The sequence below is a fragment of the Thunnus thynnus genome, chromosome 15 (assembly GCF_963924715.1).
Source record: "Thunnus thynnus chromosome 15, fThuThy2.1, whole genome shotgun sequence".
Taxonomy (NCBI): Eukaryota; Metazoa; Chordata; class Actinopteri; order Scombriformes; family Scombridae; genus Thunnus; species Thunnus thynnus.
In genome coordinates this window covers 12421302-12437169 of record NC_089531.1, presented here as the reverse complement: position 1 = coordinate 12437169, position 15868 = coordinate 12421302, and the positions used below count along the sequence as shown (strand labels likewise).

The following is a 15868-nucleotide window of genomic DNA, read 5'->3' as shown; positions in this document are numbered from 1 at the left end:
ATGTAAATACTAAGGTAAATAGATAAAATGTTGGTCTCTGTTATCTGTGGTTTATCTAGACTTACGTCGGTAAAGTTTTTGAAGTTACCTACATAAAAATATTTACTGTTGTTATAACTCAATCTTATTTTCCTGCTTGTAAGGTAGATATTTTACTACTAACTACATAGAAAGTTTGCTTATTAGTATGATCTGATGTAAATACAAATGCTTGATGCAACCTTTAGTAGAGTATTTACTTTGCACTTGAAGGTTCTGATGAAGATTCATATAAAAGGTGTATTTTTACTACATCCTTATGTCATTCGGTGCACTCATCATCACCTCAGGGCAGTAGAGGGAATACACACGAACATCTGTTTGTATTTGGGAGAGATGAATCCTTGTGTGCAGTCCACCTGTTTAATTAATCCCTTTCTCCCATTTTCCTCCGTCTCACTCTTTCTTCCTTTTCAAGGCACTGGAGAGGAAGATGGAGGTCCAGAGTGGCGTTCAGCAGCCGGAGCCCCGCCCTCTGGCCTCTCCTCAGTCAGGGGCCAATCAGCAGGATGAATCGGAAGACAATCAGACGGATGCCAGTGGCAGGCCTTCCGCTGACAACAACAGTAAGGATGCACAGCCAGCAACACAGAAAGACGACAGAAAAGTAAGTTGCAGACTCCCACTGCTGCACATCTGCAGCCACTGTGCCTACAGTGTGTGTGTGTGTCTGAATGTGTGTGATGAGTGATGAGATCCCGCCTGTCTGTTGAGCTATTCTGGGTGACACGTCCTGTATATTCGCATAGAGAGACTCTTATTCATACATTGTGTTATCTCTTGTGGTGCTGAAAAGCTAAGTTGTAAAGCTGTTTGCATGTTTTATGTTGTTAAATGATGTCATGCTTTTTGCTCATGCTAGTCAGGAGTGTCGACAACTGCAAAGAAGTGCTGGAAAGACTTGTTTGCTCACCAGTGTTGTTGCAAGGAAAAGTGAAACTGTAAATGTAGGTACTTTTGGTCTTTGGCTTCAGTGGTTTCAAAGGAAGTAAGTAATGTATTGTTATGTTGCTGTGACAACTGCTCTGTATATACCAGAACTACAAAAACCACAGCTATAATATATGCATTTAGAATCGTGCATGACTACATACAAACCTTAGTTGCTTGTACAGTCTCCACATGTGAGTGCTGATTCTTAAACATATCAACCCCTTACAATATCTTGGAACCCTCTGCACGTCCAAGAGTGACAGTAAAAATCCTTGCTGGCTCCCCTCCATCTCAAAGATGTCAATCAGCCTGAGAGACTCTATAGGCCTCGGAGACGAGAAGAGATAGCGGCAGAATAAACACAACAGATATACGAAAACATTCACTTGATGACTAGACTGACTGCTACTGGCAGCTCTGAATGGGATGCTTGTCATGGCTTGCTGTAACAATTTTGAGTCCTTTGAGCAGACGTTGAGGAGACTTTGGGCAAATGTTAATCGACATAGCCCTCAAGGGTCTTCAATTTTGTGAGGTAAAAGGGCTTCAGAAGCATTAAGATAAGATCAAAAACTTTTTGAAAATGGAAAATATTATAATTGTGTGTTAGGTGTGGTCGCAGCTTGTCTCTCACTTGCTATAATGTGCTATTGCTTATACATTTTATGTCTATTTCTTATAGATATCTTAACTAATTTACTAATCAATCTTGAGCAGTGGCACCAATATGTACTTAAGAAGCCCACCCAAACAGATATGTCCTCACCCACAGACATGTCTTTATATTTTAGTATTAAGGTTTTCCCCTCAAAAGTCTGCATGTAAATGCTGTTGTGATTTACCTTGGCTTCATTACTGAAATGCTGCAATAATTGTGAAATAAAAGACTTCCCTATCAAGATAATAGCTTGTAAGTGCAAAGCTGTTTGCAGCCAACCCTCTCAAATCTTGGATACATTTTCAGCCTTTTGGAATAATTGCTTGTATAACTTTGGAGTTGTAAAGAATGACAAATGTCTGAGACAGATAATCAATTCATTCCCACTGACATTGTCTGAACAAATAGTGGTAACGGTGTAATGCAGTACAAAACATCTTAAGCTTTTGATGCCTGCCTTCATTCAGATAATGTTAACATGTGTTGAGAGGTAACGTTCACTGGAACCATGCAAATTAAAGGAGAAAGTAGATATTTTTGTCTTTTTCGGACAAAAAAAAAATCTCATACCACAGATGTTCCTAACACAAATTCAAAACACTCTCCACATGCCTGAAAATAGATTCCCTTATTTCTTAGATGTAATTGTCTCAATGAAACAACAGAACTTCCACAGACACACTCAAGCAGGGCTTTGTGGTTGCCAATTTGTTCCAATAGTTGACTTTAAAAAGTTGTATCAGAATGCAGAGCTACGATTTTAAAAGCCCACATTGACTAATACATATCTGAAGTAACTTACAATAAGAGCTCCCAATGATGATTGTTCCCACCACAGTAGCTTGAGTACACAGCCTCTACGTTCAAAACAGGCATCTGTCTTTCTTTGGTTGTGAACCGATGTGGCATGAAGGAGTTAGCGTCTCCAATTTAAGAGAGTAGTGGTTTTCTTACTGGCTCACAAAATAAAATGTTGTTCTTTGATTTTACAGTGGGTGTCCCCAAATATCAGACATTACCCAATAATGGACAACAAGGCCACTGCCCCCATTGTTAAGCCTAAATTTAAGAGAGAGAGAGGGTATTTTTTTTCATTTTTGTACTCTTTGTTGGTTAATTAGCAGAGGAGTCAAAAGCAACACCTGCTGCAATTTACTGAAGGTGGCTCGGGGAGTGTGTGTGCCTCTGACATTGCCTGACAAACCATTTGGCAGGTTGGCTACTGCTGCCGTGGTGTCATCGATTAGTCCGGAGAGTTTATTCATCAAGGTGTCATCGGTGGAAGTGGACCAGTGTTCTTGTCCTTGTTAAAAGGTGCTTGCCTCTGGCCTGCCGTGTTGTTTATTAGTGATACATCATAGAGAAGGAAGTGGCACTACTGTCTGACCTGTGGGCTCAGGCTCAAAGCTGTGGTGGCTTACGAGGTCATGCACAGTGCAGTCTGCTGTTAAAACTTAAAGGTTAAGGAAGTCAGCCGGTGAAAGTACATTTTTCAGTTTGAATCCCCAGACTATCTCTGGAATCTGAATACCCAGGGGCAAAAAGTCAAGGTTTAACATTCATTTACTCTCAGCAATAAACTAATGAAGTACCCCTTAGTCAGCACGTCATTCCCAAATACTCTAGGCTGCGATGTTATCTGTTTAAGTGTTGAAGTCTGTGGTTGCACTGGAGGGTTTCATGTCTTTTGAAGCAGGCCAGGGGTGAAACAGAGTGTGAAAATTGAGTCACAGAACGTTTTCTGTGATGTTTGTTCTTTCACTGATTTTCAGTGTAAAAATCAGTGCATATGTTACATGTTTGATTTCTTTTGACACCTTGGTTGAGTCAGTTGTCCAATCAGACATCGTGCTAATGAGTGTGAAGTGCGCATAATTGCTCACAGCTGTACATCCTGGATTTAATATATGACACCGCATGACTGACAGACAATAACAAGTTACTCAAAATACAAGTCTGTTGTGTAACCATGTCCTTAAACTTGAGCATAAAAAGGTCATTGGCCAGGCGGAGACACTGGCGTAAGTGTTCATTAATGAGTCTGATGCAGTATGAGTTCTTCACTGTATTCTTTGTTGAAGTCTAGATATCATGGCTTCAACTGATTCAGTTTTGTGGTTCTTACCTCTGCGTTTTGGGGATAGTTTTCTTCAAAACAGACATGTTTGGTGTCATAGTGGCGTTTTGCGTTCCCACTGTTTCATTCAAGCATCAAGCACAACGGTGTCGTACTTACCTTGGGCAAGATGAATGCGTATTTCTGAGTCAAGTTATCCTTAAATGCATGATTTTCACTGTCAACCTTTTTTTTTTTGTATTGGCTAGTTTTGAACAATCCATTTTACTTTTTCAACCAGAGCTCCGACATTCCACAACAACCTTGCTAATTGTGGCGACTAGCGGGGTGGCTGAATGATGACGACTGAGGTGACGAGATAGCGATGTGTCACTCAAAAGCAGTCCGGGTCAGGTTGTGGTAAAAATTTTGTTCCGGGTCTGGATTCAGTTGTTATTTGGTCCAGATCCAGAACAGAGCCTGCCTATTGAGTGTGTATGGACTATACTCTTATCTCATCAGTATTTGTATCTGTTGGCAGATGTGCAGCAGCAACATTCGGTTGGAAAATATTGTGCAGAAAACATACATATTTTTAGTTTTGTTTCGAAAAAAACATCTCATGTTCTATCCGCACAGCAGCCATGTGTTCTATAGAAGACTCCTCAAGGAATATCAGGTTAAGTTTTTTCTCTCAAGGGCTGAGCAGAGGGTCTTAAAGCTGACCCTGCACTTTAACCTCAACATGACCACTACCACTTGACTGTTCCCTTACCCCTGCGTTGATCCGTGACACGAACTGAAGTGCAGTACATGACCTGGAAACCACCCAAGGGATTATTTCAGTTGCATCCCTCGCCATAATAGCAGTTTGTGCTCATTATTCTGCAATTAGCTTTGTTGAAATCTCATAAAGTATCAACAGACTAACACTGAAGATGAGCTACAGTGCTGATTTGAAATATTGCACTAATTGGTGTCATAACAGCCTACTGACCTTTAACTCATTAACTGCACTGGAAGCAGAAATAAGTGGGAAAGCACAAAACCTATGGCCGCACGTAGGAGTTAGCTTGCTGATCCTGCAGTTTTTATAATTGTTCTCAATTTTAGAAGTGTGTGTGTGTATGTGAGTGTGTGTTAATATCTGTGCTTGTGCGCACTCACAGTTTATTTCATCTCTCATATGTATGTAAAACAGACTGATCTATTCCTCGCTGTGGTAATTTGTGTTTTCTTTCCATTAGAAACGAGTCATTGGGGATTGAGCTTTTAGGCGTGGAGTGGAATAGTTGTACCAGTGATTATTGCTGTTATATTTGATTACACAAATGAGAAACATTCAGGAACAGAGGAAGCAAATTATATTAAATTACTCCAACTGACGATTTTGTGTGCGCTTCCAAATGAGCGATCAGAAAATTAAAATCCATGCAGATGTTACTTAGCCAGGATTTGAATGAATTTGATGTTTGTTAGCCAATGAAATCAAGTTGTGTAAACTCAAGTCAGATAAGTGGAACTTTCTTGACTTTGTGATGACTTGTTGTCCAGATGCTCTTGGAGCATTTGCTTAATGGCTTCTCACTCATCATGACTTTTAAAGATACCTAGAAAAGCAGATGGCTTCTCACCTTGCCAGGCAATTTGGCTTCAGCAGCAGTGACAAGTTGCAATGTTATTCACTCTTATCACTACTTTTTTGTCTTTTTATACACAGCATAAGCTATGTTGCCTGTAAACTCTAAAACTGGGCAGCAGTTTAACTATTAAAGAATTGATTTATCCAAATTTATATAACTATTTATTGTTAATAACCAACACTGTTTTTTGCTGTACAGACAATCTGAATAAAGATGTCAGGTAAAAATGGTAGGTAATAGGATGAAATGTACTAAGACTGGGAAAGTTTTTTGTTTTCTCCATCAGCATTGCTGGAGTGAGCATAGTGCAGTGAGTTGAGGTAAATATGGACAGACATCCTGAACACCACCTCCACAGCCCCCCTCGTCCTCCACTCTACAGATTACCTCGGTGGTAGCTAGCGGGGCCCAGATAATTACCTTGTGTTATTTCTCCTCCCACACTTTGCTTTTGAAGTCGTGGCTGCCTGGCTGCCTAGCTACCTCAGCTCTAATAGCATCCCGGCATGCCATCGATCCCGCACCCCTCCTCCGGATATGAATGGGTAGTGGAGGTGGGCTGATAGATTCGGGGGGGGAACAGCCCAGGAGTCTGCCCCAAGCCTCTGCAGGTTTCCTAAAGCACAGGTTAATCAATATGCCAGAATGCCTGATCATGTAAACAGCACAATGCACAAATGACTGTAATATGCACATTAAACTGCAAATTACAATGTGCTCTTTGGAAGCGGACAAATTGAGAACTGGCACCTTGTCAAAGACTGTACATTTACACATGCAGATGGCTGCCTGTTTTTTACTGCAACAAATTGAACCTGCTATAACCAAATGATTTCTTCTGTGTGTGTGTAGAGCGTCCAGCATGGCAGCTCTAAGCCTCCACAATAGTAGGAACCTTTAAAAAGGCCTTAATACCCCATTTTGTTTAGAAAATTAATAGCTTCTCTGCTCAGCTGTGTCAGGAAAGTAAAATAAATTGTAGCTGTAATAGAGTTAGATATGCTGTGATGTCTTAATCCTTTGACAGCACAAATATTCACTGCCATACGTCAGACTATTTCAAGGAAAATGCCTTTGGAGACGGTTGATTGCGTTGCAGTGAGGTGAGATGTAACCTTAGTGTGATGGCAGAGAACTGCTGAGCACAAACTTGGAAGAGACTCAGCAGCCGGATGTTTCTCCATTCTTCTCTGTTTAAGAGCGTCTGAGATTGACATTAAAATGAGAATAAAGGTCAGTCCACCTAAAATGAGCCTGATCAGGTTAGGCTAACCCATTTTCACTAACTTCGAGGCTAACCACCTTCACTTTTCCAGCAATTGGGGAAAGGACAGACAAGACTTTTCTTGCTCTTGAGAATCTGCACCATTTATTAACTGTAGCCTGTAGCCTGTACTGTACATTTACTGCCAGGCTGACAACTTACTTCTAACCTTTTCTTCTGCTCCGCTCGCATTCACCGTCACTTTTCTGCCATTCACTCAACCACGCTCTCGCTACACACACACACACACACACACATTACACACTGCCCTATTCCTTAACGGAGCTACACTACTCCTATAACAGTACCTTTCACGAAGATGTCCTTTGAAGAATGAGGAGAGGGAGGGTAACATAGGATGTTACTGTGCTTGTACAGTGTGCGAGCGAAAATCGTTAGTAGCCCATTGATATTAATGATTGTGTGAAATTTTAGCAGCGGTGCTCATAATTCTGCAGTGGTGGTGCACCTCTATGCAGAATGAATATAGAGGAAACACTGCTATATTAAGCAATATTTTTTATGTAGACTAAGTATTGTGGCCTGTATTTGCAGGCAATTACAATCAGAAACACAAGAGAGAAACACACCTACTGTAAAATATTTATATGTTTATTAATGTCATAAATTGTACATAAGGCAAGATACATGTATTCTCTTTCTCTCTCTTACACACACACACACACACACACACATACACACACACACACACACACACACTAACTCAATTCAAAATTTTAATGTTTATTTAAAACATTCATCTTTTTTTATATGTGTGTGGAAAGCTTCAATTACAGAACGGAACAAAAACACGAACTTGTGTCAAGTAACAATAGGTCTATAACATCTTTAATCGCTATTCTTATTAGGTTATATTTAACAGACCTTCAACAGGGCAGACAGAATGACTTATACAGATGTTACTAATAACATTAGTAATAGCTGCATTCCATTTGTCTCTGGTAAGAAAAGATCTCCATAGAGGAATGCCACGCTGGTCAAAATGGAAAAAAGAGAGTGTCGAAAAGATGAACACAGGTGGCGAAAAATAAATCTCCAGGTTCATTTTGACATCTATAAAGAGGGACTTAACATTTAGAATTTGGAACTGAGAAATGCAAGGCGGTCCTTCCTCTCTGACATCATTGCCAAAAATAATAATAATGCACGTGCCTTATTTGCTACTGTCGACAGACTAACAAACCCTCATGTGTCAGTAGCCCCTGAACTTCTATCTGCCAAGGCTTGCAATGGATTTGCCTCCTTCTTCACTGACAAAATTCAGAAAATTAGACAAAGTAGTCAGTGCCTCCATATGAGGTGCAGGATATGCGTTGTCCCTGTGTCCACTTAAAATCAATTTGAGTAGTATGACTCAATTCCATCCGATCAACCATAAAAACCTGGAGGACATTATACAACATCTGAAATCCTCCTCTTGCTGCCTTGATATTCTGCCTACAGGCTTTTTCAAAATTGTTTCTAACTGCATGACCTCAGATCTTCTACAGATTGTCAACACATCTCTTCTCTCAGGTGTCTTCCCACAGGCCCTGAAAACTGCCGTCATCAAGCCACTCTTAAAAAAGAACAATCTAGACACATCACTAATGAGCAATTAGGCCCATATCAAACCCCCCATTTTTAAGCAAGATCATTGAAAAAGCTGTTTTTTAACAGCTGAACAACTTTGTGGCACTAAACAACTGTTTTGATGTCTTCCAGTCAGGATTTCGACAACACCACAGCACTGAGACTGCTCTTGTTAAGGTCTTCAGTGACATCCACTTGAACACTGACAGTGGCAGAATTACAGTATTAGTGAGTTCCCCAAGGCTCCATTCTGGGGCCTCTTCTGTTCAACATCTACATGCTCCCACTAGCTCAGATTATGGAAAACAACAAAATGCAGCTGGTTCAGATTTCTGCTGCTCGAGTCCCCACTAAGACCAAGAAAGTGGATCAAATAACTCCAGTTCTCAGATCTTTACACTGGCTTCCTGTCTGTCAAAGAATTGATTTTAAGATACTGCTGTTGGTTTAAGCACTGAATGATTTAGGGCCAAAATACATTTCTGATCTGCTGCTACATTGTGAACCATCCAGACCTGTCAGGTCGTCTGGGACAGGTCTGCTTTCTGTCCCCAGAGTAAAAACTAAACATGAAGAGGCAGCGTTCAGTTTTATGTTCCACATATCTGGAACAAACTCTCAGAAAACTGCAGGTCTGCTGCAACTCTCAGTTATCTTAAATCATAGCTGAAGGATTTTCTGTTTGCCGCTGCCTTTTATTAAACCAAATTTTAGGATTAATATTTTACACTGCACTGTAATTTTTATTCTCTTGTTTTATCTGTCTTATTCCCTTTTAGCTTCTTTTTATTTCCAAATTTAACACTTTTTAATTGTTTTTATATGTCTTTTTAATTGTGTTGCTTTTATATTCTGTTTTGATGCCTTTTATGCTCTATGTAAAGCACTTTGAATTGCCTTGTTGTTGAAATGTGCTATACAAATAAACTTGCCTTGCCTTGCCTTGGGCTTTAATATTGTGCCTGCTAGGTCACTTTGATACTGTTACAGCTAAATGAAACTTCTTCATCAATGTTACTGATTACAGCTGTGCTTTTCCTACAATGACAATTCAGAATGTCTGCTGTGACAAAGGTCTCTTGCATCAATGACTCAAATCTAAATTATGGAGACCTCCAATTCAGCTGTATTGATTTACTAAAACAAATAATTGGACTGAATTGCTCAACAATACTTGAGACTTACATACCTTTTTAAACCTTTTTTTTTTTGAGTCAAACAAGTAATGATTTATTTAAAACAAGACATAATATGCCCTATTTTCATTGAAGCAATGCTTCAACAGTTTGGTATTTTCCTGAACTTGAAATTCACTCTTCCCGTCTGTGGGGTATTTTGGTAGCCAGCACACAATGCACAGTGGGAAGAGATTCAAATGAGGCAGCGCAAAGAGAGTTGTTGGTATTTTGGTATAAATTGGGTCTTAGATTTTAAGAAAACATGTCTCAGAACCACGCCTGTTTCTGGCGGCACATGGGTCTGCTGCCACTTTGGTGATTTGGCGCTGCAATAACAGAATCATTCTTAAAATATACACTCTCCAACCAGTAGATGCTTTTCAATTGGCATGGAAAAAAAATGTTAATGTGGTTAAAGTGAAAACGTCTGTAAATCAGTCGACATTGATCTAAATGAAATGAATATGGATGACTCTTATAGAATCTGTTTGCTGCAGCTGCTTCATACTGTATGAAAACCTTCTCCTTCAGTTTCATTAAATCCCTGCAGCCATCTTAAGGTAACAGGACAGACATGTTGGAGCTAGAGTGCAGTGCCATGATACAACCATCTACTGTGTTTACTTTGATGAAAACACATGCGAATGACATGCAGCTACAAAATAACCACACACCTCCACACACATTAGACTGGTCGGTTAAAACTCGCTTTTCTGTTTGTTTAATAATCTTTTTCTTGGTTGGAGATGGGGGGGCTTATTAATCATATTAATTAATTATATTAATAAAGATGTGTTTCATGTTTTATTTGTGAAATGCAAAAATAAAACATAAAACACCGAAAAAAACAAAAGCTGTTGTTTCTAAACCATATGACAATACTTTGATGTACAGTAGAGATAGCATTAGTCTGATGTGATCATAAATTGCTCTTTATTGTGCTATTCAAATGTAAAAAAAAAAACAACCTCACACCATCTGTCACTGGCTGCATATTTGTGGTGCTGTGTGTTCATGTTGTGCCACTCTGCACCTTCCAGACAACAATATGATTTCCTGGAGACGCGTCTTTCAGCTGTTTGCACATCTGTGTCAGCGCTATGAGACTAGTGATGTGATTGGTTGACAGTGTATTTATTAATCACACCACATGATCTATATTCACCTTCACCCAGCCCCTTTACACTTTGCACTACTTTACATACTGAACAAAAATAGCAATTGTGATCGGAGATGCTCACAGAGTCTGCGCCCCACCATTTTGTGCTTGTTGTTGTGGTATTTTGCATGCTTGCTCAATGCCACACTGTCATGGCTTACTGAGATCGGAGCCATCATTAATATTATTAGTAACACATGCATTTTCTACTGTGACAAGTAGACAAAATGTCTGCTGTGAAAAGGCCTTTATTCTTATAAAAAATGCAGCTCAGCTGGGTCTTCTCTATGTCTAGTATCAGAAAAATATCAATACTGAATTTCATAAACAGACATACAAAGAGAGCCTCCAGCTAATTTGCCAAAACTATAATGAAGCACTACAGAAACACTACTAAAATATCCAGCTATATGTGTTGAGGTGACACAGCATTTATATCAGCTTGCTGAGCTCAGCAAGTTGCCAAGCATAACACATGACTAATACACTTTAAAGTGCTTGCTCATGGGGGAATGCTGGGTCTTTGTAAATAATATTATATAGAGTTCGGTCTAGATCTGCTCTAAATGAAAAGTACCCTGAGATAACTTCTGTTATGATTTGGTGCTATATAAATAAAATTGACTTGACTTGACTTAAATAAGGCAAAAAAGATGTCACTTGAAAGCTAGCACTTTACATAAATTAATTAAAAATGAGCGTTTGACAGTAGATACACTTTTTTTCTGTCAGAACTCGTGCCTTTTCATATGCTAGAAAGAATGCACTGCATTGCTATCAAGCGAGGTGAGGTAAATATATCGTCTCTGGAGTGTCCAGAACGGGAGATAATTGGGTTAGCTCCTGGTTTGGTGACCAAGGTCAACCCTTAGTCCATGATCTCATGTATTAGGGACAGATGATCATTAGCAAGAAGGTAAAAGAGCATTACAAATTGATTTTTGAATCCTTTGCTCTATTTGTGATTGCTGCATGGATATCCACTGTCTATATGGATCTGTAGAGGTACTCCTATGAATTTTAAGTCCATGGAACCTAAGCATAAATCATAATGGTGACACATTTTGGTTAAACAGCTATTTACATAGCTTTTACTTATTCATTGGTAACAACAAAGCTTTAGGAAATGCTAATCAGTGTTATGACTATTATGGTATTTAATGCATTGTATGACTGGCGCTTGCTATTTGTAGAAACTTTATTTGTGTTCCTGCTTACTATTTTAGTCCATTGGCTCTTTAATCTGTCACACAAAAGTAGAGAGGATGATCAAGCGTGTCAAATGTGTATCATGTACTCATGTATCAAGACACAACCTCTTTTAGCAGCTCTATCTCTCATCAGTTCATTTTACTCCTCTGTTCAAAGCATGCGGTTAGTATAAACATAGACAACACATGGGCACTCGCGCATGTACACAGCCACACACACACACAACACCACACTACCAGCAGATCACAGGGACCTTATTAGCTGCTGTCACAACACATTTATCCCTCATCTGTTTCTGGGAGCTGTCACGAGCAAAAGGTCGCTCTCTGCTGCAAAGTGGCAAAGTGAGATCCTGGCTGTGTTTTTCATTCTCTCTAATGGAGAGCGATGGCATGAGCCCCAGCCATCTCTATCTGTGGCCCTGTCCAAACCAGGGAGATTTCTGCCCGAAAATAGCCCTGCTGTCAGCTCGCCTTAGTTGCTGGGCCCGCTGAGAGTCAGTTAAGGGGATCAGTGCTTGCTGGAGTGTGTAGCTCAGTGGTAAGACACGGTGCTGGTGACACATTGCATTGATGGGATCACCGACCGCTCCTAATCCCCCCTCGACACAGATGACCTAAAGGGCTCATTGGGCTCAGCAGAGTCACCAGTCATGACTCCAGTCCAGCCTGACTTCAACATCCTATCCTGTTGACCTCCAGCCTTTACATTCACAAATGTCATCAAAACCACATTCAGCTTTGTGGTTGACAGGTGTTCAGGGTCACTGTTTCCAAAAAAAAATTCACCTCTGAGATCTGTGGTGGAGGTTGGTTTACATGTGCCTGCGTGTAAATGTGATTGTACTGTATGTTTTAAGGCTGTACACTGTTGAGAAAAATCACATTGTTGTCCGTTTCCTCAAAATATTGGAAAATGTTTTAGGATACATCAAAACAGATGTTTTTTTCCTGAGAATTTGTTAAACTATTAAGAACATTAATAAAAAACACATTACTGCTGTTTTGCATTTATTTTGCTCATGATTAAATATTTGTTGGATGTGCAATGCCACATTTTCGTTTTTTAATGAATTGTGCATCCCATCAATGTGCGTTGTATGTCTACTACAGTGGAGTTGTATAGAAGCATGTCTGTTGTTAGAGGCTTGCGTCTGACTCAGTGTCAAGGCGGGGAACTGTTCACTTTCTCAGTTTGTGATGACTTGGCAGCAAAGGAAAGGTCAAGGAAGACTTGTGCAGAATTGCCAAATGTGCAAGATTAGCAATAGTCAGTCCTGGTTTTCACTGGATGGAATCCCAAGAGGTTTATATCTTGCCAGAAAATATGTTTAATTCTATCATTTCCAGCCATTGACTGCATATCATGTGGCTCTCAGAGTCATAAAATTGCTATGTACAATAGGTTCAATAGAGGATTGTTTATGGTGGAACTACAGAAACATCATATGCAGCTTGACAATCATTGCCTGAAATAGAATCTAAGTGGATTACATGGTTCACTAACTCAGACAGTGTGTGGTGTATTTTTTGTGGCAATTTTGCATCACAAAGGGGATCTTATTAGGTATTGGATACACATAAAGGGGCCCACCACCACTGGTTTTACTGTATTATACTATACTATACTATACTATACTATACTATACTATACCCTGTATTTTGTACTTCCAAACTTCTCCATCGTCACTTTTCTTTTTCCTGTTGCGTTTCACTGTACCGATCATACTTACATTACAAATAATTTCCAATCAATTCTGTGTCGTCACAAAAAATGGAACTGATACTGGTAGATGAGCACTGAACACTTTTGCATTCACCAAGATAGAAGACTCTTACCTGCTAATCAGGTACACAAACCATCTGAAATGTGAAAAAAATAAGAAGAAGACTTGTTAATATGATTATTGTTTTAGGTGAACAACTCCCAGAGGGCAAATTTGATCAAATAACGCTGTTTTTGATGGGTGATATTGTTCTTTATTGTTCCCCATATTTGTGCATGACTTCTTTAGTGTTTAGTGTTTCTTATGCAGACTGTGAATTAATTAAATCATGTCTGCCAAATTTTTGTACATGAATAAAAAAGCCTTTGTCCTATTTTTTCTAAAGAACAAAAGACATATCAGAACCTAGTGGACAGAAAGCTTTTTCAATCAGTTGGAAAAAAGGGAAATGCAGACTGCTTGGCTTATTTTCATATTAGTCATGCTATCAAACTGCTTGTACGTTTTATTTGCATACAAAAATGTATTGTTTTGTTTCCTCCACTTGGTGCCTGGTTTCAATTGGGGGTAGATTCAGAATTGGAGACAGCTGCTGATGCTCTTTTTATTTATTTTCTTTAGCATATGGGAGTTGTTTGTGTACTCCTCATTATATTTGGGCCATGGTGCCCACATATCACTTATACTTGCATGTTATTAAGTAAATATATTAACATTTCCCATAAAAACTGTCTTGAATTAGTGTAATTCTGCATAGAACAGCTCACTCACCACAGTGTTGTCATTGTAAGCAAGAAATGTCCTGACACAGAATAACTGTATTTTTCAGGGCATCTTTGAGACCAGAGCATTCACAGGGGAGGATGACCTCAGCTCTGTTCTGTCTGCTCTGACAGATGCTACACTGTTTAGTCGTGACATATGCGCTCAAATATTTCCATTTGGACAATCTGTTTCCACTCGGAAATGTCGTTTGATTAATTATAATCAAGCTCTTAGCATCAATATTTTTCCAGTGTTTAGATGAGACTTGGCTTGTTGTGTTCATAACATCTTGAGGAAGCAAAAGAACAATATAAGATTTTTTTTTCTCTTGTTTTAGTGTCTTATTGAAAATCTTATACTGCTTTATATAATCCCAAACAAATGAAAAACCAAAATAGAAACCACAAGATATAAAAGTTGTAATTTATTAAATCTGTCCTATTATATCTATTGTTTGCTGGAAAATTGCATGTCTACCCTCTTATACACAACGTTTACAACATTTAATAGGGTGTAATGATCGGAAACACATGACTGCGACTTTACTGTGAAGTGTTGGTGGTGAGTTATGGGTGAGAGAAGTGGTTTCACTTAATCAGACAAGGATCAGAGCCCAAATGAATGTGAATAAATAAAAAAACACATAAAAATAACAGCAGTGACAATGTTTCCTCTTAAGTCTTAGTGGTTTTAACAATAAATTTATTCAATGGAATCAAACAATGGTTTTATTCCATTGAATTTTAAACCACAATTGTGTGGTACATGACTAAGAAAAGCTGCACTTCAGATGTTTTTTTTTGTCTCATTTTAAACCCAGACAATGTAAGAAATAAAGCAATGTTACATCCATATATGATAAAACATAAAATTAAATTAGTCCTTATTTTTATACAGCAGGCAATATCCGGATATAAATATGTAATTTGATTAATTGTTGGCATGTATTTAGTCATAAACACAACATACTTTATATACATTAACAGTCTTCTGCTCAGGTAGTTTATACTCCTGCATTGTGGCAAGTTCTTGGATGAGTCCTGCTCGGGACACCTACAGAAAGCAAGCATTTTTGCACACATTTTCATATTCAGTTGCAATAAGCATGCTGCTGTTGTTAGCTGCAGCTAAATAAATTAACTTTACTAGCTACAATTAAGAGCAATACAAGTTTAAATATGATTACACTGCTGCCATGTATATTAACACCTTCAAATTGCAGTAATAAATTCTCAGGGGTCAATTGCTTGTTGATATTGGTTGTTTCTTTCGCTTTATCTTTGATTACATTTTCAAGCCCCGCTGTTGTCATTCAAACCACACTCTTTCTGAGCTGGCAAGGCTGATATAATTTGGAAAATTAACTGTTTTACTGCAGCACTGACTCAGTTGGTGTGACAAATGGAGCATGATACCACCGGTTGGCCCTACCTGCCGGTCCGTGGTGGCTCCATCTTCATTGTCCTGGCTGTGGATGGCAATTCGAAGTCAGTATATACATTGTGGAAAGTAGATGTAAACTAAGCTGCTACAGCTGCATCCTGTGATAATTTGTTTTCTTCATGGGATGTTTTTGCATGTTTTGAAAGCACAACAAACAAAACACTACTTAGTACTGAGTTTTTTCTTTAAGCCGTCTGGG

General features: G+C 39.0%; 1 protein-coding gene across 3 annotated transcripts in view; it reads left to right on the top strand.

The window, feature by feature from the left end:
* The window catches only part of LOC137198715 (RNA-binding motif, single-stranded-interacting protein 3), a 297503-nt gene that overhangs the window by 1869 nt on the left and 279766 nt on the right, over positions 1-15868 (top strand). For all 3 annotated transcript variants that reach the window (XM_067612609.1, XM_067612611.1, XM_067612610.1), the window contains exon 2: positions 458-646. In XM_067612609.1, coding sequence (XP_067468710.1) covers positions 473-646 — 174 coding nt within the window. In that variant the 5' untranslated portion in view covers positions 458-472. The remainder of the gene's footprint in view (positions 1-457; positions 647-15868) is intronic.